The following is a 23,251-nucleotide window of genomic DNA, read 5'->3' as shown; positions in this document are numbered from 1 at the left end:
AAAGAGTGACAATACGCCTATTGTGATGCTCCCAAGGCCCCAAAAAGCAGAAGTCATCATGCACACAGTACATATTTCAGAACACAAGACACTGCTCAATACACCAGAAACTTTATTCCTCCAAAGAATTGGGCTGTAACAACAACAGAAAATCATGGATGTATTTATTCTAAGGAGGATACAAAGAGTAATACAGCCGTTACAACAGATTCTGGGACTGGGTGTTCATATTCTGATCGCTCTACTGTACTGTACATATATCCCTGTGGACAAAAAAGGTTATACACTTCATCTTAGCTCACTTGTAGAGTTTGTCCTTCCAATAGCACTTGGTTCTCCAATCGAAACAGATGCTAATGATTTGGAAGCCCAAGCAGTCGCGTTCATTGCCCCCTCCTGCAAATTTCCTCGCTTTGAACTTGAAGGGTACAGCCTATGAAACTTCTGTCTTGCTTGCTCAAGGTAGGTGAGGAAATATTCATGTGCCCCCATCAAGTTTGAAAACAGATTATGCCTCCTCCATGCCCATCTAGCAAAGGAATTTATCTTTGGATAAAGATGATACAGCAATCTCAAAATAACAAATGCTGTCGCCAATGCTAGATAAGTATCCTGCTGAAGTATTTTCTCTGGTGACCGAGCCCACCAGAATGGACAATTTTCCTGTTCGGCTTCCTTTTTAGGCTCAATATCATCCAAGGGATGTACCATGGCCTCCCCTGCAGTTGACTTCACCGAAGCATTGATACCTTCATCAGAAAAAAATTACCATTTGTAAATGACTTAAGCATAGTAAGCACCAAGAACAAGCTTAAATTTTCTGGAAATGAGAAACCACATGCAAGCTGGGAAAAGCCAAGCTCACAATCCTACATGGATTAGTTTCTCAATGCACAAAGCAACGAGTATGACTTATGACAATCATGCTCCTAATATCATCCCAATAAAATAGAAGACAAGAGTCGGTCAACAAGAAGAAAGTAGCACACCTGAGACGTCAGTGTAGAAAGCTGCAAGTGATTTAACAGTCCTTGGTCCATGATACCGTACTCTCATGGTTGAATTCAAGAGAAAGAGTGTTGGGAAACCATGAATGCCATACCTCGAAATTATGCTGCAGTTCCACCATCAGATTAGTATTCCCCCAAAGATGTATTGCAATAAGAAATAATTTTTCTTTACACTATGCGAGGACAAACCTTGGCCTAATTGCAGATTCCTCAAATGCAAAATGTCGAATAGTTGGGAATAAGGAAGCCAGTGTCTCAAAATTTGGTTTGCATTCTTGTGAGAATGGGCACCACGTCGCATAGAAAAGTACAGCAATATAGTCATCCTTGTTTGCATGAAGAAGATTAACTGCCCTTGCCAACGTGACCTCATCTCCCTGAAAGGATAAAAATTAGTAAAATTCAACTTTTACAAATACAACAGGTGGAAAATCCTTATGCTCAGCAGCTCAGATCAGGTCTGAGGTGGGAGAAAGTCCAAACTATATAGGAATAGTGTTTTTGACATAACATAAGCAATATATTGCTGCTCAAAGTCTAAACTAATGAACAGAAGCAATTATTTACACATAACCTGAACCACCACCAAAATTATAGTTATGAACCGTAGACAATATTTTCCCCATCTAACTTTGCAACCCCAACTTTTCATACCAAACCATTCGCATCACAAATCATTTGCTAGTTTCCACTCCATCACACAACAAAATTACTCCTGTATGGGACCTCAGTATGGTAATGGAACGAACAAATTCGCATACATAATTTTTATTTTTATTTTTGGTTATTTTATCACAACGCTGCAAATATGTTACCTCGATGACGCCGACCGGGTCGCCAGGGCGGCGATCCAGCGTCGAGCACGTGCCGGGAGTCCCAAGGACGGATTCCACGATAGTAGGCACCAGGCACGCATCGTGGGGCAGGGATTCGGCGGCGGCGTAGGGACCAACGCCGACGAGGAGGAAGGGGAGGAGCAGCGCTGTCCAACACGGCAGCCGCCGCGCCATGGTGCCGCAGCGGGGAAAGGCCAAGAGGAAGGGACCGCTCGGCCCTAGATCTGGGCGCCTCGAGGCGCGGCCGTGGCCGCGGCGCGCGCGCGCGCTGGGCTGCGCTCACCGCCGGGAGGGCGCTGCCGCGGCGGCCACGGCGACTCGGGCGGCGGGCGGCAGACGCGACGGTGGGTGGGTTCGGTGTGTGTGTGAGGTCCGCGCTGTTGGGGGTCGCTTTATCGGGTTCGGGTCCTACCCAACCGTCCGATCACGATCGGATGGCGCAGGGCCGCTCGCCAGCCAGTCTGGACCTCGCGGGGCGCGCCGGTCGTCTTCGGGCATGACGGGCGGGACCGGAACGCGATGACGCTGCGCGGGCCCCACCTGCAGCGGGGGGGGGGGGGGGAGACTGTACGTGATCGCGACGAGGCGCGTGTATGACGTGTGGGCCCGTGTGTATGTCGGCCCGTGTATGACATGTGGGCGTACCTGTCAGGGTGTCAGTCGCGGCATGCGCGCGACCTTGGAGTTTGGGCTCCGGCGGCGGGACAGTCCCTGCGGCTGCCGTGGAGAATCTGATTTTACCTTTTTTGGGGGTCATGGATAATTGGGCGCCGGAGAATCTGGGCGCCTTGCTGCTCGTTTTGTGGCAATTCTCGTAGACAAACTTTGCATCTGGTACCTGTGTCTGTGTCCCATCACAATTCACAAGAGGTAAAAGAACCGCACTTGCTGGGGATTGAGACTGCTAGTGCAATTTCTGCATTTTCTACATATTATAATCTGATTCTCGGTGCAAAAGAAAAAAAAACCGAGAATTCTATAAAACGCTTTGATTATTTCTGATTTTTTTTACCGCCGCTTCTGAACTTCTAGCGCAATCGATAATCGAAAATTCCACGCGGTATGATTAGTATAATGGATTCTAAAAAGGGCCATAGTGACGGTATAGCACCGAGTGGCCGATCTGTGGTTTCTAGCTGTAATTTGGAATCGAACGGAGGCACGGAGCCATGGGGAGAGGAATGAATTGTGGGGCAATCATTTTTGGGCTCAGATGCCATGTCACTGTCGCTACAATTGCTCCTTAGATTATCCCAGCTGGCCAATAATGGAATTATGATTTCACAACCAAACGCGCATTGTGGATATAACACTAGAAAGCGATGTCTTTATCATAGCACTAGCTAGTTTCAACTGCAGCCAACTGACAGAGGGAAAAAAATTATTTTACAAGTCCGTGTGCTGTTGTAGCTGAGGACCTCATGAAGGTGCTCTGACGAAGCCTCCAACCCGCTATTACCGTCTTCTAGTGAAAAGGCCAAAACGGTCGCGTCGGGTGAATGGCTGATCTTAGGAGACGGCATTTGGACCCTGCCGCAGTCCATTCTGTGGCTGTGGCCATCGCCATTTGCATGAAGTTTTTGTCCAGCTAGACCAATGCAAAGCTGGACAGCTTCCTCGGGTTGTCGTGATTTTGCAGAGAGGAGAACGCCCTCGTCTGTATGTGATGGGCGGAGCAGGGCTTACAGGGGGTGAGGGGGCTAGCCGGCTATCTCATCGAGTATAAAAATATATATATATGATACCACTTTCAGATACTGATATCGGCCTAGAATAGTAGTAGTAGGCCTGCGGTCCAGTAAAGTGGCCATCTTAGATAAATGCTAAATGTCTAAATGAAAGATAAAAAAAGACTAACATCTTTTTTTAGATAGTTAACATTAGACAGTCAAGGGATAACATTAGACAAACAAGAGATGTGTATTTGAGAAAAACAATCTACAACTGATTGAGAAGATTTGTTTATTTACAATTTCTAGTAGTTAGTGAGGACTAATAATATTTTTTTATAGGAGGACTAATAATATTTACTAATGAAGATTGTTAAAAGTTTAGCCCCCTGTTTGTCTGTAGCTGTAGTTATCATTCCTGCCCATCGCGGCGTGGACCGATTCCTTCCCATCGCAGTTCCAGCATCAGATTAGTATATTCCCACCGAAAGTCAACCGAGCGCCGTTCCTCGGCCATCCAACGGCCCAATCGACAACCGGCAACCCAACACTGAAGGCCCATCTAAATTGAATAGTAGTAGTAGGCCTGCGGCCCAGTAAAGAGGCCATCCATCGTGACATTTTTTGCCCAATTTTTTACAATTTGGCCCTTTTTTTGAAAAAAGTTCACAATTGGACCCCTGGAAAACTTAAATGCAGAAATGGACCCAGGGGGTCGGCGCCATGCATCATGGCGCCGAGGTCATGGACTGCCTTCTCACGTGGATCTGACGTGGCAGGGAGCTCGGCGCCACAGATCACGGCGCCGAGCTCGGCGCCACAGATCGCCCGACGCCCTTCGCTACCCGTGGACACAGTTCATATTTTCATCTCCCCTCTCGGCTCTTTCTCTCCAAAAACCGAGCACGAATTTGGATTCAATATTTGGACCATCAAAAGTTTGATTTGTTCCATAGATCTTGAAGAGCCAGGTATACTCTTTCACATATTAGTTTTTGACTCATTGATTTGACCTATATTACACGTATGTTGTAGACTTAGATAAACCATTTATAGTTTTTTGAATGGATGATTAATATTTTTCTTATGCAATCGTAGAATGCCACGTCGTGGAAAAAGTAGCAAACCAAGGTAACCTTTCGACATGTTTCGATAAATTTCATTCGTTATTATTTATCATTTGGTAAATTGTAGTTTTCGGTTCAATCGTTATTTGCTATGACTTCTTAGAATTGAATTATTTGAACTGTAGCTATGGCCGGACGACCGGTAGTCCGTACATCCACAAGCCGCTTCCTAGCGGTGTTCCAGTACCTATGTGCTTTTGTGGTGATCCTTGCAAGGTAGAAATTTCGGAAGACGAGGAAACCTATCGGCAGAGGTATTGGATGTGTTCGAATTTTGCCTGGGAGCCTACGCCAAAACAACGCCGCAGTAACTTTATTGTAAGTTATTTTTTCTATTGTGCACTTATTAATTTGTGTCCTACGAAGCATGATTTAAATTTTTGAACAAATATATTTGTTGCAGACCCCTCCACCATTGTGTGATTTTGAGCAGTGGATCGACACTGAGGTTAAGGAGTCCGACAAGCGGCTTCTACAAGGCCTAAAGGAGTGGGATGCAGAGCGTGCAGAGATATTAGAGAAGAGACGTAGAGAGGAGGCTCAAAATAGGGAGCACAAGGAAGAGGAGGAAAGAAGACGTGTTGCTGCGGCTCGGGAGGAGAGGGAAAAGAAGCTTGAGCGTGTGCGCCGAGCGAAGGCAGCGATTGATGAGAATCCAGATGCCCAGAGGAAGAGAAAGTGGCCTCGTTGCACTCAGTAGTTACATTACCTTCTTGTTCTTTGTTTGGTTCATGGACAATATTGTTTTGTGTTGGACTTTTCAATTTGTTGTTATGTAATGCACTTTAGCAATTATAATTTGGTTTCATTATTAGTAGACAATATTTTTATTTGAGTATTGCATAGGCAATGAAATGAGGATAATTAGTTGAAATAGAAGTTAACGAACTAGTATATTGCATAACTAGTAGCACACATCACATTGAATGGCATGTCAAAACATGCACCAAACAAGGGTGCAGAGGTCCGAGACTAAACCTAACATGCCTTAGGTAATTCAAGCAATTAACAAGCACAGGGAATGGCATGTGAGAACATATACCACACAAAGGTACATAGTTCTTTTGACTAACCCTAACATGCCTTAGGTGATTAAACCAAACAACAAACATATGGATGTGGCCTGTGAATTAGTTCAGTTCTACCTAGTAGTGTGGCCACATAGCAAACTGTGTTGCCCCTTCTCCATAGTATCCTCCCGTTGTTGGTGGTGGTGGTGGGGGTGGTGGTGAAGGAGGGCCCTTGTTCTTGTGATTAGGGCATGTGCAGTATGGATCATTGCAGATTGTGTTTTGGGAGCCAGTAGCATTGCTGTTGTCGTCCTCTTCGTCGTCCTTGTAACCACAGCTAACTTCCGTTTCTAAATCAAAGATACGGTCCTGCAGGTAGTAGATGTACTCTGCATGGGGATGAATAGGTCTAGGATCGACCCATCTGGTGAAGCCACAGTTCTCTTTTGACAAGGATGACTGCAATAAGTATGTAGCTTTAGCACAAGAGAGTATCTTATTGAAGGTTGAATTAGTAATATGACTTACCCATGCTCGTGGACATTTGAAGAAACGACGCCCTCCATCTATCCCCTCTGTGTACATCTGCACCAAACAATCCTCACCATGCATACATTTTGGCCACTCTTCTTTTCGGTCATCATATGCCCTCAGTGGTGCCTCTTTAGTAAAATCATGTTTGCTCTCAAGGGGGAACCTATCATAAATTGCTTCCTCAAAGTCTTTAGGACCAAGAGGACCCTCCCAAAGAAAGGGATTACCCTTCATCGCTGCCTTTCCCTTTCCCTTCCCTCTAGACGACCCTCCAGACATATTTACTTGAACTGAACAATCTCAAGTGAGTAGCAACGCTCTCACCACTGCGTATATATATAGGAACCCAATAGTTGGTAGCCGTTGTAGTATATAATAAATGCACCTGAAAAGCCTGGATTTGATTACTGAAAAGCCTAGTTGAAAACTGAAAAGTCTATTTGGATTGTCATCTGAAAAGGCTAGATTCGTTCACTGTTTCGGATGTGATGATTCAATGAAAAGCCATATTGGTTCACTGTTTCTGAAAAGCCTACACTGCGAAAACCAATAGGAATGGACCACAGAATATGTGCACTACATTGAATAATTCATGGAAAAAATTTGCAAGAGTTTCCCCTATTTTTGGTACATCCACAGTTATAAATAGACATCACAGTACAATACAAACATTGATTCATCCAAATATCACAACACAAGCACATACGTCATCAGGAATGATAGTTCAGATAGTCCACAGAGACCATACAGTCCCATATAGTACAAATAGTCCACAAAGTTCACAATGTCGATACATGCAAAATAACAGAAGTTATGCCATCAAATCTAAGCTGCTACCATGGTGTTAGCACAGAAGTCATCCTCACCGCCTCCTAGTCTTACCCTTACCCTTGTGGCCAAGAGCATCGGTGCCTGGAGTGTACCTACAAGGCGAACGACGTCGCCTTCTTGCAACCTGCGTAGGCTGAGTAGAAGGAGCATCAGGAAGCTGAGATAACCCAAGCTCGTCATAGTCACGCTCCTCGGCCACCCCCTCTTCGTCCTCATCATCATCGCTTTGAAAAGTGTCCATAGTTGGCCGAGACGAGCTCTGTCCTCCAGATCCTATAAACATTGTTCAAATTATGTGTGCACTTAATTCATTATCTCATACCATGAAAATTGCTCAGTTCAAATAAACAACAAATTTAATAAAATTATACCTCCCAAAGAAGATGTACCATGCACAACAGGTGTGTTGCATTGTCGTTCCTGTGGCACATGCACATTCATCGCAGCACTAGTACCGCAACCGCACCGAGCTGCAGCACGCCTAAGCCTACGTGCTAGTCTCTATTATGCAAAGATTAAAATTCATATTGTTAGATATATGATAAATGAGGGTCGTAATACTTGTTCTTAGATAAATTCGATGTCAAGTACTTACTCCAAGAAAGTTGTTTAGTGTGTGCTCGTCCACACCTGTTCTTGGAAACCGTTCGATGTCAAGTACAGATTGCTTTATTGCGTTGCCCTATAAGATAAGACATGTATTAGTTTATATAGGTGCAATTTATAAAGTGGAAAGGACAACAATCGTACAATTGTATAGTGGAAAGGACATGTACCACTCGGTCCAAGACAGGTGCTGCCTCGATAAGTGTCCCTTGTCGTGCTGCTAGGTCATAGGAAGTGTCCTCATCCTCAGATGATTCAAGGTACGCATAATCTGCTTGGGTCCACTAAATTTTCAACCTTGTTCATGTAACACCTAGGTACCAAGTAAGGTATGCACGAAAATTGTAGTTGGTATGTGGTTGCTCATTTTCGTAGAGGTTGTCATGAAACTGGTCCCACACCTCTATGTACTGACGATGCAACGTTTCAAACTCAACTGTCTTCTTTTGCTTCTGACGATCAATCCTAAAATTAAATATTAAAGATGAAAATAATAACACAGATTTAACAACATTGATTCTAAAACTCAGTACGGGGTTAAAATATTGAACTAGCAACATGAATATAGTAGGTATGAAATAAATTTCAGCAAGTAGGTTGTAGTAGCACACTTCAAATACGATGGAAATGACTAAGGATATAAATTTCAGCAAGCATGGATCTGCAATAGCATATTTATAAATTTCAGCAAGCATGGATAGGCACTAAGCATGTAAATTTCAGCAACATTTATATAAATTTCAGCAAGCATGTAAAAAGTACCAACATGCATATAGGGGGTAATAAATTTCAGCAAGGATTTATATTGGACCAAGTAGCAAATAAATTTCAGCAATCATGTAATTTTCAGCAACATTTAAGGTATTGAACTTTGAATAAATATTGAACTTTGAATAAATTGCAGTCAACATATCTATCAAATGCATGGAATAAATTACCAAAATAACTTACTTGTGCAGCTCCACGGAAGTATCAAATGGAGGGACAGGCCATTGCTGGCACAAGCCAAATTGGCGGGCTACTCGATTTGGAAGGTGCCACTCAACAGCATAGAAGCAAATCAGAGGGCAGATCATCAAGTACAAGTCTTCATCCTCGCTACACATGCTGCTTACTCCAAGATGCAGCGCATCATTCGCCGTGTACGGCTCCCAATTAACCTGCAAACATAAGACATGTATATGGCAAGTTAGACAAACTATCGAGCATACAATAAACAAGAACTACTACATTTTACTCACCATGGAGGGCCTAAGCGTGTCGAGCTCATTGGCATACTGTACGTACGCACGTGAAGTCCTGCTGAAGGCGACTTTCGCCTGGTCCCAAAGATGGGCAAACGTCGGACGGTGACGAGGGTTGCCCACTGCAAACCATTCCCGAGGAGCGTCAACTATGGGCCGTCCAACTGGAAGACGAGCCCACATCCAAAGCTGCAGTAGGTAAACACAACCACCGACGGAAGAACTACTTGCGGTCCGACGACACGCCTCACAAAGGCTACGGTATAGGTAAGCCAGCACTCCCGAAGCCCAGCTGTAAGTACCTGAAACCGTTGCAATCAATTTAATCAATGCATACGTAAACATAAGAAACCAAATTAATAATAACTGTGTAAGGGAAAAGTACCTGTGGTGTCCCAGTCAGTGAGGCACGGGAGGTACATCCACGATGCAGTGTCCCCTGTCGCGTCAGGGAAAAGAACACACCCAAATAGGTGCAAGATCCAAGCTCTACAGTAGTAGGCAACTGTCTCCTGGTCCGCATGTGCCGGACAATTACCAAAGCTCTGCCTAAGCCAAGCAATTGGTACCCCAGTGGTGCGCAGCGTCGGTGCCTCCGGAGGAAGTGGTCTTCCAAGGAAGGCCTCAACTCTGGCCCTCCAACCATCGGGCCTGCAGTGTCCGATAACTGGACGACCTCTAACACTCAAACCCAGGATCTTCTGAGTGTCCTGGAGTGTAACAGTCATCTCTCCACAAGGTAGGTGGAAACTATGAGTTTCTGGCCTCCACCTACAATTTAAAGAACATTGTTGTTAGGGTTTTCAGAAAGATAGATAAAGTTTGTTCAAAAAAACATACAATTACTATAGATAAATGGTGCACCTGTCAACCAAAGCTGTGATCGCCGCGGGGTTAATTGGAGGCAACCCACGACGAACCTGATACGATATGACATCCAGGCCAGCCCTCTGCAGCAGAGGTGTGTACCTGTCGTCATACCGCATCTCCTCGAACTTGTCATGCGTTCGAGGTCGAAGCGGGGGTAGTTCCTGCAACCATACAATCAAGTTATTTAATGCATAAGTACACAAATTAATAATAAATGAAAAGCAAAGATCAAAGTAAGTACCGCCCCCTCGGCAGTGAGTCGTCCTCGGTGCTTCACCTCGTAGTATGGATCCAGGAGGTGGAACTGCTCCATCCTATAAACAAATTTGATCCATTAGTTAGTAATTAAGCAGAAAAAAATAATACATTACAATGTCATTATATTAAACAAAGGAGCACTAGAACATGTATGTCTGCCAAAAAGTAAGTTGCATATGAAAGTATTTAACAACTAAAGTACATAGAATATTAAGTGCACCTGACTTAGCGGCCAATGGCAAGTACGCGAGTTGTGTCCAAGTCTACCACATTTGCCACATTGATTTTGCTCGGGGTCAGTAACAAACGGGGTTGCTCTCCCTCGCCTCGTTCTACCTGAAATCTGGTCCATGACCATCTTATGCCTCGTACGCTTTCTGGTTCCACGTTTGTTCCAGCGAGCACCTGGATCTGCAATGTACCTTGGGCCAATGTATTCTGGCCACTGCCCCTCATCTAGGAAAGGCTCAAAACGGGGCAACCAAGTTAGCACAAGGCTATCAACACTCAACTCCCATGGTATCTTGGTCTCGTAGTCAAAGTTGCGATGCCTAGCTGCTGCAATATAGTGAGAACAAGGAGAGTGGTACTGTCTTGGTCTCCCACATCCACATGAAAAATCAGTCAGGACAACAATATAACTCCTTGATGGTCGGATCTCACCATCTGACGTTGTACCACCCCTTTCAGTGACCTGGTACTTGCCAGTGGCATGGTCAAAACACTCTATGTCATGTGTTCTAGCCCTTTCCTTTGCCTTGTCAAGGTGCTTCTTAGCTCTAGGTGCCCATTTCATATTATTACTCTGTAATTGCAATGCTTGAGCATGTCTATCGTTGAACCAGGCCACTAGTCTATAAAAGGTAAAAGATACAATGGCATTGACTGGCATGGCACGTATACCCTTGAGCACACTATTAAATGACTCTGCCATGTTGCTAGTCTGAAACTCGTACCTCCATCCACCATTATCATGGGCTCTTGTCCATTTCTCAGGTTCCCTCATCAAACCTAGCAGCCACTGCCTACCTTCTGCATTTGTTGCGGTTTTTAACTGCTCCAACTTCTCCTCAAAAAACGGCACCTCAAGCATTCGAGCAACCTCCTCGAATAGAGGAAAGTTGTCCTTCGTACCATCTTTCCGAAGTAAATTCTCTGCAAGGTGTCTAGTACACCAACGATGGTGCAAAGGTGCATAACCAGGAATCTGCTCCTGTACGGCACTGAGTATGCCCTGGTGCCTATCAGATATGACACCAACCTCCCTATGTGGGCCAATGACATGTATCCGAACAAGGCGCATGAACCAACCCCAGCTGTCTTTGTTCTCTCTCTCCACCAAAGCAAAAGCCAAAGGAACCAATGCGTTGTCAGCGTCACAGGAAATGGCTACCAAAAGAGTGCCCATGTACTTGCCAAGCAGAAAAGTACCATCAATTGATAACACTGGACGGCAGTGCCTAAAGGCCTGGACACACTGTGGAAAACACCAGAATGCACGAAAGAATATCTGCCTCCCATTCCTCCATTCATTAGGCTTCGGAATGTACTCGTAATGCATGCCTGGATTAGCTGCTTTCATTGCATTGAACATTGCTGGCAGCTGCTCGTACCCCTCCTCCCAGTCCCCATATATCATCTTCCAGGCCCTTTGCTTTGCCCTCCATGCTTTGCCATACTTTATGTCATATTTAAATATCTTCTGAGCCATGTCCATAATTGTTCTGACCTTCAAGTTGGGCTGACCCTTTAAAGTTGTGCATAACGTACTAGCAATAAGTGTAGAGGTCAACTGTCGATGCTTCTGTTGAAGGTCAGTCTGGGCACAAGTGTGTGGACCTACAATTTTTGTGATCTTAAACTTCCCGGTGGCCTTTTGTTTACGAGCACAGACCCTCCAGTTGCAATCTGACATCTCACACACAACCGTGTAGCGGCGCTCAACATGGGAGTGCATCACCTTGAAGGGTCTTTTACGTATTACAGAATATTGTTGCAACCACCTTCTTAAGCTGGGCAAATCATTAAAGATCATGCCCTTCTGAATTTGCACACTCTCACCAGGCTCAGGAGCCTCCAGCAGCTCATCATCTCTTCCCTCTGCATAAGCATTTTGAGAATGACTGAGGTCACTAAACTCGTGAACTAGTGGATCACGATCAGGACAAAAACGTCTGATAAGCTCCATTTCTTGTTCACTTAAAGGTGCAACTGGCCGGTCATCATCGGAATCAACAGCTCTAGCTGTGCCATAGGGCTCCTCATCATCCTCAATATTAACATCCAAACTATTAGATGCTATAAAAGCTGCGTCAACATTAAATGTTGGAGGCACAGGATGACAACAATCATTACTTGGATTGTCACCTACAACAAAACCACAAATATGCATACAATTGAGACAACTAAATCGAACGAAGGAATGCTAACAAAATGAATAATGCAACTACGCCACTTACATGGAATTGTCTGGGTCATAGGGGTATGTACGCAGCCAACCTCATTGGGACCGGATTGAGCATCAGGAACGACAACCACATCTTCCACACCCACGTTCTGAATGGGTACCAGAGAAGCTGAGGGTGCCGGATTGTCCACTAGAGGGCCAATGGGTGGTTGCCAATTAAGAGGAGAATCCACTAGAGGGCCTGGCTCCTTGGACAAGTTGCGCACAACCAAATCCAAACATTTAAACTCACTCTTCATGACAGTTTTGACATATTTGTCCCATTGAACCTCGGATACAATTGGGACCAACCGCCTAAAAATTGTCCCTGACCCGCCATGGTGAATGACCCCCTCAACTAAGATTTCTTCTTCATTCGAATTACATTTAAGCTCATCACGAGCACCACCCATCAATTCAGAAAACAAGGGCCGCTCATCAAACATCAAAGGGACCGTTTGCATTCCAACAAAATCAACATTGCCAAACTGATCTTTCTCCACACTTCCTCCATGATATAGAGTTACTAAATTGTCCATCTAATTGATATACAAAATAACCATGTTACTAGGCATATAACTAATACATATAAAACACCTAACAATGTATGTAACTAACTAACACGAGTACTACTATATAACTAAATTTACTAACTAACTAGGGTATATTATTCTTCATGTACTTGGATTTGGGATTGCTAATATATAGATATATTTGCTAATATACAACTAATAGACTTATATATCTCAATTTAGTAAAGAAATTAAAACAATTAATAACTACATTACCTAAATTAGATTAAATAGTTAAACTACGATAAATTAGGAAACAGAGAAACCAATGTGAATTCTGCTAAATTAGGTTCGATATTTTGGCTTCTAACTAAATAAAATCCTAAACTAGCTAACTAAATAAATTACTAATTGCTAACTAACAAAATTTAGGCTTCTAACAAAACTACCTAAACTTGCTATTTCAGTTTACTAAGTATTCTAAATAAATTAGTAACTCAATTATTATGTAAACTAGAATAACTAATTTCAAAAAAAAACTTACATCCCGCCGCTGCAGCGGACGGACGCAGGGCAGAGGGGCCTCAGGCTCGTGACCGCCGGAAGAGGGGAAGCCCCCTGCTCCCTGCCCCGTGACCGCCAAACGCCGGCGAAGGCGGCTCCCTGCTCCCTCGACGACGAAGCCGGCGGCGGGTGGGAAGGCCGGGGCCAAGGCGCGGACCCGAGGGCGCCCTGCGCGGCGCGGCCGGAGGGAGCAGCACCGGGGGCCGGGCCGGGGCACGCGCGCCGAGTAGGGGGACGGGCGGGGCACGCGGCGAGCGGGGGATGGAAGGGGAGCGCGGCGAGCAGGCGGCGGCGGCGGCGAGCAGGGAGCGCGGCGGCGGCGAGGAAGACTGCCTCGCGAACAGAGGAACGCGAGCCGCGGCCTGGTGGTATTCAAGGGGTCGACGCCAGGATCTACGGCGCCGAGCTCGGCGCCGAGATCTGTGGCGCCGAGCTCGGCGCCGTGATCTGTGGCGCCGAGCTTTTTTTTTTCCAATGCCACGTCAGAATCTATGTTTGCCGCATCCAGGACCTCGGCGCCGTGATCCATGGCGTCGAGACGTGATACCTCGGCGCCATGATGCATGGCGCCGACCCCCTGGGTCCATTTCTGCATTTGAGTTTTCCAGGGGTCCAATTGTGAACTTTTTTCAAAAAAAAGGTCAAATTGTAAAAAATTGGAACATTTTTTGTTCCTGCTGCTGCTTGGGCAAAAAAGATTTGTTGCTCCCACAATGCATGCTTGCTAATGGCCTAATGAGTTGCTCCCAAAATGTGTCCATGCAAATTTGAAAAACCAACTTCACAGCTTGCGAAGATGTGATCTGCGATATCGTCAACGATGAAGAGCTGATCAATGCCCACGAATTTTTCCTTCCACCTGACTCAAAATGAATTTTCGTGGCATATATTAAGAAAACAGATTCTTTCTCAAAGCCTCCTCCGTTTTAGAGGAGTGGCTTCTTCGAAACAGCTCAGGCTCTCCTTTTTTTCATAAAAAACAGCTCCAAGTTACTCTTATTAAACCGTTTGATAGAGACTCTGCCAAACGGGGCTTATAGTCAAAAGCACCGGTTATAACTACAGCAAACTGAAAAAAAAAATTGCATTAAGTCGGTGTGATGCTGCAGCTTTGAGGACCTCATGAAGTGTGCTCTAACGAAGCCTCTAACCCGCTGACATCCTGTTGCCGTTTTCTAGTGAATTTATATTATAATACTGGCCCAGAGTACTAGCAGAGCTAAATAAGTTACAAGCACGCAAAAAAAAAAGGAAAAATGGACGGAACTACGGAAGAATGATTAGCCAATTCCTTCGGATTAAGGTGGCACATCACCGTCACAACTCACAATGCGACAGCCCACTTGGTTGTGGCGGATAGCAAACTACAGCTAAGATGAACTGGACGCCCAATCCTCCACAAAAGCACGGGATGTTGAAACCACAGAGCAATGCCAGCTCACCTCAGTAGCTCCGACTGGCGACTAACGCTAAATGGCCATCAAAAGCAAAAACTTACCTGCAGGATTGTAATAACTACTTGAGCTTATCTGCCACTACTGTGTTTTTCTCTCAGAACAAATCAACATCAGCAGCAGAAACGATCAGCCGAACAATTGACACATTCCTCTTATAGTAACCATGTGTTCTTGAATAATGAAGGTATCACTTGTTCCGGACAATGTACAAAAATTATTATCATTCATCTCCAAATAATAATTATATTGATTTCACTAGGTTGTAGTCTGGGATGACCAATATATAGAGTCCAACCAATTTACATACATGATACAAAAACAATTGGTACAGTTACAAAAAAAGAGAGAGAAAATGTAATAAGGGAAAAATGAATTATACCTATATGGCACATTGGCCGCGATTATGTACACCGCAGCATCATCCCTTTATTGGATATGGTTTTCACTAAGGTAATTTTCATGGCTTCATCTCTATATCGTGGCAATAAAACCTTGGCCTGGAAAGCTTAGCCACCAAGCCTGTTCTCTGCAGCATGCACTTGACCGATCAATCTAATGGCACCTTGCGGTTCCATGGCGATGCGTGACAAGTTAGCTGAATCATGCTTCCCGTGTTTTTGACCCAAGCTTTGTACTCAGTTGTGCTCAGACAATAATTGTAGCAGTGTGTAGGGTGAAAGAATAAGTCCATATCTTGTGTCAGTGTCTACTATGCTCCTTATTTTCTGATAAAAGGCTTCTGACAGACGAGTAGCTTTTCATCACTAGCTATGTCAAGATCTAAAATACGGGCATCCCATCTGAGTTGAGTAACAACAGATCTTGCTGCTTCAATAAGAGGGGCGGTGTCACGGATTATGACCCAGCCCTACATCAACATCAAACAAGCAGAAAAAAAATTAGACAACACTTGTATAAAATAATCTTATGACTGAAGACTGATGCGTAGAGCTCCACACGTGTGGAAGTATGCAGTGCAAGACTAGTCTGATAAGTCTGCTGCATTCCTTCATCATGGGTAATGGCAATTGTGCATTATACTTGTACAGTTGATAAATGTAAGTATAGCATAGGATATCTTTCTTTTCCATTGCAAAATCTAAAGACAAACCTCTGCAGTATTAGAGTCTACATTACCAATAGGCCATGATCACAAAGATAGCTCTACCAAAGTATATGGCCATACCCCATACAAGGGCCAAAGTTTTGAAGAAACTAAACCAAGTTAATATGTACTAATTCTATTAATGTCCCTGGCTGTTTCCATATGGTGCAATCAATAAACAACACTAGTTGTCTTAAAGAAACACTAATAAGAACGGCACATATGAACCATTTTATGGTCTGTACCATTTAGAAATTAGAATCACGAATACCCAAACAGTGCAGTGTTATGCATTATGCTCCACATGCATCCAAGAACCTTTAAATGAATTACAGACATGATTCACGACTGAATAATGGATTCCAAATCAGTGTTATTAACCAAATTTTCTTTACCTCTGGTCGTAGGATGCGATCAACTTCCAAGAATATGTCAAGAGTAGAACATCTATGCTTGTGGTTCTTCTCAAGTGATAGAAAGCCATCAGCATGCACCATATCATATGTTCTTGGGTAAGTTGGAAATGCGTCGCACCTAAACACATGTCCAGCCATCCATCATTTAACTGAAGGTTGATCCAAAGATCGATATGCAGAAAGATGTCTATCAAATTGATACTTTACTTGTGCATGAATCTCCATGTGCTCTAATAAAATTATGTGAAATTGAGAATGCTATAATTCCTCTAAATTACATAAAAAAATTCCTCTACATCAAAAACTTTCCATATGCCTAAAATTTGCATGTATTAACATTTGTGAGTTATGACTGTCCATGCATATGAAATTTAGTTTGGAAAACTTTATCAAGAAAAGTAGTTCAAGATTTAGCATTACCAGAACATGCACCTGAAACAAAATAGGGGGGAAAACAAATTCAAATCAACAGAAGAAAAAGATCATGGACTACTGCTTACCAATCATGTTGAACCCCAATAAAACCACGGTCAAATATTAGTGGTAGATAATTTGGGGCATTTGTAGGAACAACATTCATCACCCATACAGACTTTCCAGCCTTCAGTAAAGCAGCATTAAATCCACCAAAGTGAGCATTCATATCTAAAACATTCCTTAGCATGTTAAATGGTGGCTGGGGGTCTTCATCACCAGGTCTCTTTGGATGGTCTGAAAATATAAGTGGAGATAGCAAAGACCAGTAGTTTCGCACCATGGAGTCCCAGCTTGAAGTATCATCAGCAAAGACTTCTGAATGCACACCTGTAAAATTAGAAGGTCCTTAAAGCAAGATGGACAAGCATTTGAACATTAAGACACTAACATATTTTTTTTTGCAATTGCATTATGTAGTCAAATACTTACCATGTATGTCCAGTTCTGTTGAGTTTTGTCTAGACTGAGATGGCCAGGTGGAACGATGTTCAATGGGGATCCAACGCTGGCTTCTTGTGCCTGATATGCAGGGGCTTAGTGGTTGGTAGTATGGTGATTCTGGATCATGGCCACATAGCTCAGGCCCAGATTTTCTGTAAAACGACTCTGTAAGTTCATCACTAGTCTAAACATTTATTATTATAAGGCTTGTAGGTGTTGGTAAGCAGTACAGTACCTTGAATTGTAACACTCCCTTTTATTTGTCTTTTTCCATACAATTGTCTCATCTTGTTGTGACAGCATCTCCCAACAAAGGCCCTCAGCGAAGTCACGAATGGCCGTCCATTTCTTTTGGTTTTCTTTGTCACGCAAGGCCCTATGTGTATTCAAATTCGATGTCCATACAAAATATCCATCAGGCCTCAAAAGCCTGTTCACTTCAACCAAGAAAATGCCATCTGCAGAATTACAGAGAAAAACGATTTTTACATATTTAGGGGGTGTTTGGTTGCTAGCCATAATCTAACACAACTAACTTTAGGCAAGTGTGGCAAGCCACAAAAAGTGTGGCTAGCAAATTGGTTGCCACACTTTGTCATGCCTAAAGGAATCTTGCCACATTTTTTAACTCTATGACATGTGGAGCCCAAAAGAATCATGCCTAAACTTAGTTGTCAACCAAACACTTGCCAACTTGGTCAAACTTGCCTAAGGTTAAGTGTGGCAAACTGTGGCTAGCAACCAAACAGCCTCTTAGTAAGACTGTAAGAGATACTACTTTATAGCCATGCTAAAGTACGAAATTACCATAGATGCTTCTTTACAGAAATCAGATATATGTGAAGTTCGCAGTGGCAAGGGTTGGAAGTCAACCAAAAGTTACCCACAACTGTATATCCTTAAATATTTAACATTTATACCGATCTTTACATGTGAAGTGCTAACTTAAGATATTGCTGAATTGTCAACGAGGGCCAGGACATGTGAAAGAAGACTTTAACACATACCATTTTTGTACCATTCGATATTGCATTTTGCACAATGCACCATATCAAAGGAAAGATAGGGATATGGAAGCTGCTTTGTTGCAAATGAACCAATCATTGCAGGAATGCCTCTCTCCAGTGTAATTTGCACTTGGCTGCCTGATGCTTCATAGTTAGCAATGCACATGGTCAAGAGATCTCTCTCAAAAAGATGTGCCCCAAAGGTACCAAATCCACATTCTATGTCAAGGACTGTCCTAACCTGAAAATGGCATAGCAAGAAACACAATCAGCAAGAAGAGTTTCTGCAGACATAACAATTATCCAAAATCTTACCCTAGCCAATCAGAGCATAAAGTGATCTACATAGTATGCCCAAATGTGTGTAGTATGATGATCTTTAAAAAATATATATGTTCTAAATAAAGGATCATAGTGGAGATCCTAAGGTCCTGCTGCCAACATACTTTTGCAAGTACAGTAGTAAGCTCTGATATACACTTTCCAGCACATTGGGCATGTAGAGTTTCCAAGTCAAATTAAGTAGAAATAGACCGGCACTTTCCAGCCAGCCCACTCAACATGCAAGATTTCTAAGGTACTGCCAAGTGGAAAGACCACGACAGACAACTGTTGCTGAATAAAAAATCATGATATAAAAGGATCATCTTAAACTGATAAATCAGACAGGGAAACAACTTATGAATGAAATACTGTTTCCCAAATAAATAGAATATCTGAACAACAAGTATCTGCTTAAAATTGCACCATGGTATGATTATAAATAGTGAAGTAGAAATTTTAATACTTGGAAAAGTATCAAGCCCAAAGGAAATGCTCAACGGAAATCACAAGGCTTATTTATGGAACCACTATAAAGTACAGGTGTCCTGAATCCTGAAAAAAATCAAAGTGGGCAGAAAATCGTGGCAGAAGCCAGCAAATTCATAGGGTGCTGACCAAGAGCACTAGCAAGAGTGGGTGACTCTTTTAAGCATTAGATTTTGTACCAAAGAATGGCACCTCGTTGACAGAAATGTCACTGGTTCAGTTCTATACTAGTAATTCTGGGTATGCCTTCACTAGAATTGAAAGTCAAATAGGTAATTACTAGTAAATAGCATAGGTTAAACTGAAGAGATGGCAATAACTCACCCCAGCCTCATTGAAATTGAATTCATTCCGCAACCCAATCATCTCGGCAATTTGATGGGCATAATCCTCCACACCGTCGGCCATGTGGGCGTCCGACGGGAACGAGATCTGGTCCTCCTCCACCATCATCCTGTCATCAATGAGCAACCACCGAATTCACAACCAGCAGACAAAACCCACCACCTCGAATTTTAGCGACGGAGCAAATTTTGTTCACACACCTCTTGAACAGGCTCCCGGACGAGAACTCCTGCCCGCTAATCCGCACGTTGTCCTTCCAGATGAAGCCCTTGCCGCTGGGCCATCGCACGGGAATCCGGTAGCTCCTTGGTGGCGCGACGAGGCAAGTGACCCTGCCGTCGCGCGTGCACTGGCGGTCGTAGCTTATGAGGACGCCGGCGCCCAGATCCGAGACGTCGACGGCGTCCGTGACGTTGTAGTAGCAGGGCACGTAGTTCTCGTACTCGGGCGGGCACACCTCCGCCTCCTTGGCGCGGACGCCGCCGCCCGCGAGCTCGCCGATGTCGAGCAGGTCCGTGACCAGCTGCTCCTGCAGCCGGCGGTACCCGCGGTGCGCGGCGGCGGCGGCTGCGCGCGCCGCGGCGCCGCGCCCCGCGTAGAGCGTCCCCGCCCACGCGACCGAGCCCACGAGCGCCGCCGCGGCCAGCAGCAGGACCCCGATCTTCACCGCCGCGGCCGCGAGGTGCCGCTTCCGCGCGCCGCCCCGGCCGCCGCCGCCAATGCCGTTCTCGCTGGGCTCCTTGGGGTCGTAGTACGCCTCGTCCGCCGCCGCCAGCTTGCCGCCGATCCCCGAGACGCCCCTGTACAGCGGCCGCGACATGCCTGCTGGCTGCTGCTGCTGCTGCGGATGGATCTCACGAGCCGCACCAGTGCCGCATGGAGCGCAACACGCGGGCCGCTACGCCACTGGACTGCAGCAGCGAGTAATTCCGCGTTGGCCTGCGCTGCGCTGCCGCTGCCGCTGCTCCAATGAGCGCTACTGCCTCCTCGCCATTGCACGACACGAGTAATGGGGGGGAGAGAAGATAGCAGCAGCAGTACAGCACCAGACCAGGTAGCAATCGAGTGAGGCCCTTCCCCCCTTCGGCGTTTCCCTCCGGAATCCGGATCTCCTCCTTGCCCACGCGTCACAGGACGGAACGGGAAGAGCAGCTAGATGAACACGGGACGGGACGGGACGGGACGGACACGACGCTGACACTGACACTGGTGGGTTACTCGCTAACACTAGTATAAATAGATAGATGTGGAGATTACGGTGCTCGCCTGCTCGGAGGTCTGAGTGACAGGTGGGCCATGGTCCACTGGGCCCGGGGACGGTGGTGGTGCTGTTGGGAATGGAACTGAAAATTAATGCGCGTGGGTCCCGCGGGATTTTGGAGGTGTACCGATTTCGTTTGACGTGTGTTGGGTTCGGCCGGTCTCGTGATGCTACAGAATGTCGCATTACTCGCGTTGTTTTTCTGAACGTGCTGGCACCGTGGCGACCTGCAGCTGAATTTTAAACTCTGCCACGTAGAGATTAGAGTAATACTGATGATTGACAGACTGATTAGTTAATAATTATGCTGGACATTAGATCCCAAACCACTGTCGCCGTTCGCCGCCGGCCGCCGCATGTCATGTGCAATCCGGGGGGATTGCAGGTAAAAAAAAAGTCCTTCAGGTTCAGCATGTGTACTAGGGCGACGAGGTTTTCTGCGGCAAGTTTATACACGCATCAAAAGAAACGATGCACATCGGAGGAGGGAAAGCGATTGGTTGCTGAAATCCGTGAAGTAATAGTCCTTCCGTCTTTGCTCTTGTTGAGTGATCATAAGTGGCAATACTCTAACCAGCTAGATTGTGTGTGGTGGCCTCATTGGGGGCACCGGAACATGCTATACCTATACTCGACAGTCGACATTACTGAACCGCTACTACTTCATTCTAAAATGTTGGTAATCTTAGGGTTGAACGACAAATAGTATGGCGTCCAGATCTTAGATTCTGGTATCATAAATTCAGGACCCCATCGTTTTAAGGTGTATAGGTATGACCATGCGGCAGTGCCGAACATTACGAAATCATGCCGTTCCGATCCTAGGCCTTGTTTAGTTCCGAAAAGTGAAAATATTTCGGTACTTTAGCACTTTCGTTTATTGTGACAAATATTATTCAATCATAGACTAACTAAGATTAAAAGATTCGTCTCGTGATTTACAACTAAACTGTGTAATTAGTTTTTGTTTTTGTCTATAGTGAACTAAACAAGGCCCTAGTTAAAACCAGGGAAAAACCGCTCGCCGCATGCACCCGACGGGAAAGCGCGTGGGCGTGGCTGGCTGGCTCGCCGTGTGCCGACGCCGCTTTTGCGGCGGATACTGGTCAGTGATCATGGGGGACGCCGCGAGCCCGCCACCTCGCTGCGGCTGGAAAGGCGCATCCGGTCGGAGCACACAGGCAAATCGCACGGAGCGATGGACGTTGGAGTTGGATAACACGGGCCGGCACGACCGCACGACGCCGAGGCGCGCGCCCTGTCCCACGCCCACGCGCGAGCGACCGAGGCCGAACCTTCCTGCCGCCCGGTGGTGGGCACCCAGGCGACTAGGCGAGGCGAGGCGAAACGGCCGGCCTGCCTACCATGTGCCCCACCCAGCCGTGAATTGAGCCGACCCGGTACCTCCTCTGCCTGCGAGGCTGCAGCGCCCATTTCCCGGTCATGGGCTCGCCGCGCACTGCCGCACTCGCTGGTCGCTAGTCGCTAGTCGCTGGCTCACTTGCCACTGCCATCACTATTGGATTTGACGTCGTGCGGCTGTGTAAAAGCGAGGGGGGCGAGTGGGTCAGTGATGCTTCCATAAAGCTAGGCCACGGTTGTTAGTTGTCCCTCAACTTCTGTTGCCGTCGCCATCTGCCTAAACTAACCTCGCAAACGAAGAGGATCAACAACCCCACGTCTGACTGTGTGAGCACTGTGAGGCAATGAGTGAACGAGAGAGCATTGGTTACTCGAGAGGGCAGAATTGTGATGATGAAACATGGTCAGCGGACCAGATCGCCAGAGACTGTTATTAGGTCATCCATCACTGCATGAATTCAAGGTGGGTTAGCACTTAGCACGTTGGGTGACGAGGAATGATTTGGACGCGCCAAGCAGCCACCACTACCATGCGTGCATCCTGTGTTCAAGAGGAGAGATTTTTCTAGCTCACAACTTAGGTCTTGTTTAATTCTTAAAAAGTTTCAAAATTTTTCATCACATCAAATCTTACGACACATGCATAGAGTATTAAATATAAACAAAAATAAAAATTAATTATACAGTTTACCTGTAATTTACGAGATAAATCTTTTGAATCTAGTTAGTCTATAATTAGACAATAATTATTAAATACAAATAAAAATACTATAATACTCAAATCCAAAAAAAAATACTAACTAAACAAGGCCTTACCGAATGCCGGATCCTCTCCCTTTTTCAATGCTATACACTGGAAGGGAAGGTCGGGACATGCAACGGGGAGCGGGGGTGTGCTGTGTAGGACATGCCAACGCTGGACCATTCATGTCGGTCGCGAGAATTGCCAGCTCTCCATGGTCCATGCTGACCAGCAGTTCGATTCTTTCGCTAGTAGTAGAGTCAGGCCTTATTTAGTTTAGAAAACTTTTAACTTTGGCTACTGCAACACT

At 45.2% G+C, this 23,251-nt stretch overlaps 4 protein-coding genes across 4 annotated transcripts; 1 reads left to right on the top strand and 3 right to left on the bottom strand.

The window, feature by feature from the left end:
• On the bottom strand, positions 87-2,180 carry LOC8075689 (5'-adenylylsulfate reductase-like 3). The gene is made up of 4 exons (XM_002452489.2): positions 1,826-2,180; positions 1,200-1,387; positions 990-1,114; positions 87-749 (listed from the first exon to the last, which is right to left on the bottom strand). The coding sequence occupies exons 1-4, from the start codon at positions 2,018-2,020 to the stop codon at positions 289-291; spliced, it is 969 nt and encodes a 322-aa protein (XP_002452534.1). The 5' UTR covers positions 2,021-2,180; the 3' UTR covers positions 87-288.
• Positions 4,349-5,525, top strand: LOC110434898. The gene is made up of 4 exons (XM_021459792.1): positions 4,349-4,487; positions 4,615-4,647; positions 4,769-4,961; positions 5,047-5,525. Exons 2-4 carry the CDS (start codon positions 4,616-4,618, stop codon positions 5,341-5,343), a joined length of 522 nt encoding a protein of 173 aa, XP_021315467.1. The 5' UTR covers positions 4,349-4,487; position 4,615; the 3' UTR covers positions 5,344-5,525.
• LOC110434897 (serine/threonine-protein phosphatase 7 long form homolog) lies at positions 7,893-9,066 on the bottom strand. The gene is made up of 3 exons (XM_021459791.1): positions 8,866-9,066; positions 8,576-8,784; positions 7,893-8,089 (listed from the first exon to the last, which is right to left on the bottom strand). Exons 1-3 carry the CDS (start codon positions 9,049-9,051, stop codon positions 7,927-7,929), a joined length of 558 nt encoding a protein of 185 aa, XP_021315466.1. The 5' UTR covers positions 9,052-9,066; the 3' UTR covers positions 7,893-7,926.
• On the bottom strand, positions 15,155-20,777 carry LOC8075688 (probable pectin methyltransferase QUA2). The gene is made up of 8 exons (XM_002452488.2): positions 19,777-20,777; positions 19,556-19,685; positions 18,422-18,662; positions 17,650-17,872; positions 17,403-17,566; positions 16,997-17,300; positions 16,476-16,614; positions 15,155-15,843 (listed from the first exon to the last, which is right to left on the bottom strand). The coding sequence occupies exons 1-8, from the start codon at positions 20,394-20,396 to the stop codon at positions 15,694-15,696; spliced, it is 1,971 nt and encodes a 656-aa protein (XP_002452533.2). The 5' UTR covers positions 20,397-20,777; the 3' UTR covers positions 15,155-15,693.

The sequence above is a fragment of the Sorghum bicolor genome, chromosome 4 (assembly GCF_000003195.3).
Source record: "Sorghum bicolor cultivar BTx623 chromosome 4, Sorghum_bicolor_NCBIv3, whole genome shotgun sequence".
Classification (NCBI taxonomy): Eukaryota; Viridiplantae; Streptophyta; class Magnoliopsida; order Poales; family Poaceae; genus Sorghum; species Sorghum bicolor.
The sequence above is the reverse complement of the archived record's forward strand: the minus strand, read 5'-3'. Positions and strand labels throughout refer to the sequence as shown.

Bases quoted from the DNA above. Each gene is read 5' to 3' on its own strand.
- LOC8075689 (XM_002452489.2), bottom strand. From the start codon at position 2,020: ATGGCGCGGCGGCTGCCGTGTTGGACAGCGCTGCTCCTCCCCTTCCTC. The intron at 1,388-1,825 runs GTAACATATTTG...TTATCCTTTCAG, and splicing joins ACCCGGTCGGCGTCATCGAG to GGAGATGAGGTCACGTTGGC. The intron at 750-989 runs GTGTGCTACTTT...TTTCTGATGAAG, and splicing joins TTTCTACACTGACGTCTCAG to GTATCAATGCTTCGGTGAAG.
- LOC110434898 (XM_021459792.1), top strand. From the start codon at position 4,616: ATGCCACGTCGTGGAAAAAGTAGCAAACCAAG. The intron at 4,648-4,768 runs GTAACCTTTCGA...TTTGAACTGTAG, and splicing joins GGAAAAAGTAGCAAACCAAG to CTATGGCCGGACGACCGGTA. The intron at 4,962-5,046 runs GTAAGTTATTTT...TATTTGTTGCAG, and splicing joins AACGCCGCAGTAACTTTATT to ACCCCTCCACCATTGTGTGA.
- LOC110434897 (XM_021459791.1), bottom strand. From the start codon at position 9,051: ATGTGGGCTCGTCTTCCAGTTGGACGGCCCATAGTTGACGCTCCTCGG. The intron at 8,785-8,865 runs GTGAGTAAAATG...TTATGTTTGCAG, and splicing joins ACACGCTTAGGCCCTCCATG to GTTAATTGGGAGCCGTACAC. The intron at 8,090-8,575 runs GTAAGTTATTTT...ATTTAATTTTAG, and splicing joins ACTTCCGTGGAGCTGCACAA to GATTGATCGTCAGAAGCAAA.
- LOC8075688 (XM_002452488.2), bottom strand. From the start codon at position 20,396: ATGTCGCGGCCGCTGTACAGGGGCGTCTCGGGGATCGGCGGCAAGCTG. The intron at 18,663-19,555 runs GTGAGTTATTGC...TGCCATTTTCAG, and splicing joins TCAATTTCAATGAGGCTGGG to GTTAGGACAGTCCTTGACAT. The intron at 16,615-16,996 runs GTAAGCAGTAGT...ACATGTGTTTAG, and splicing joins ATTGGGGTTCAACATGATTG to GTGCGACGCATTTCCAACTT.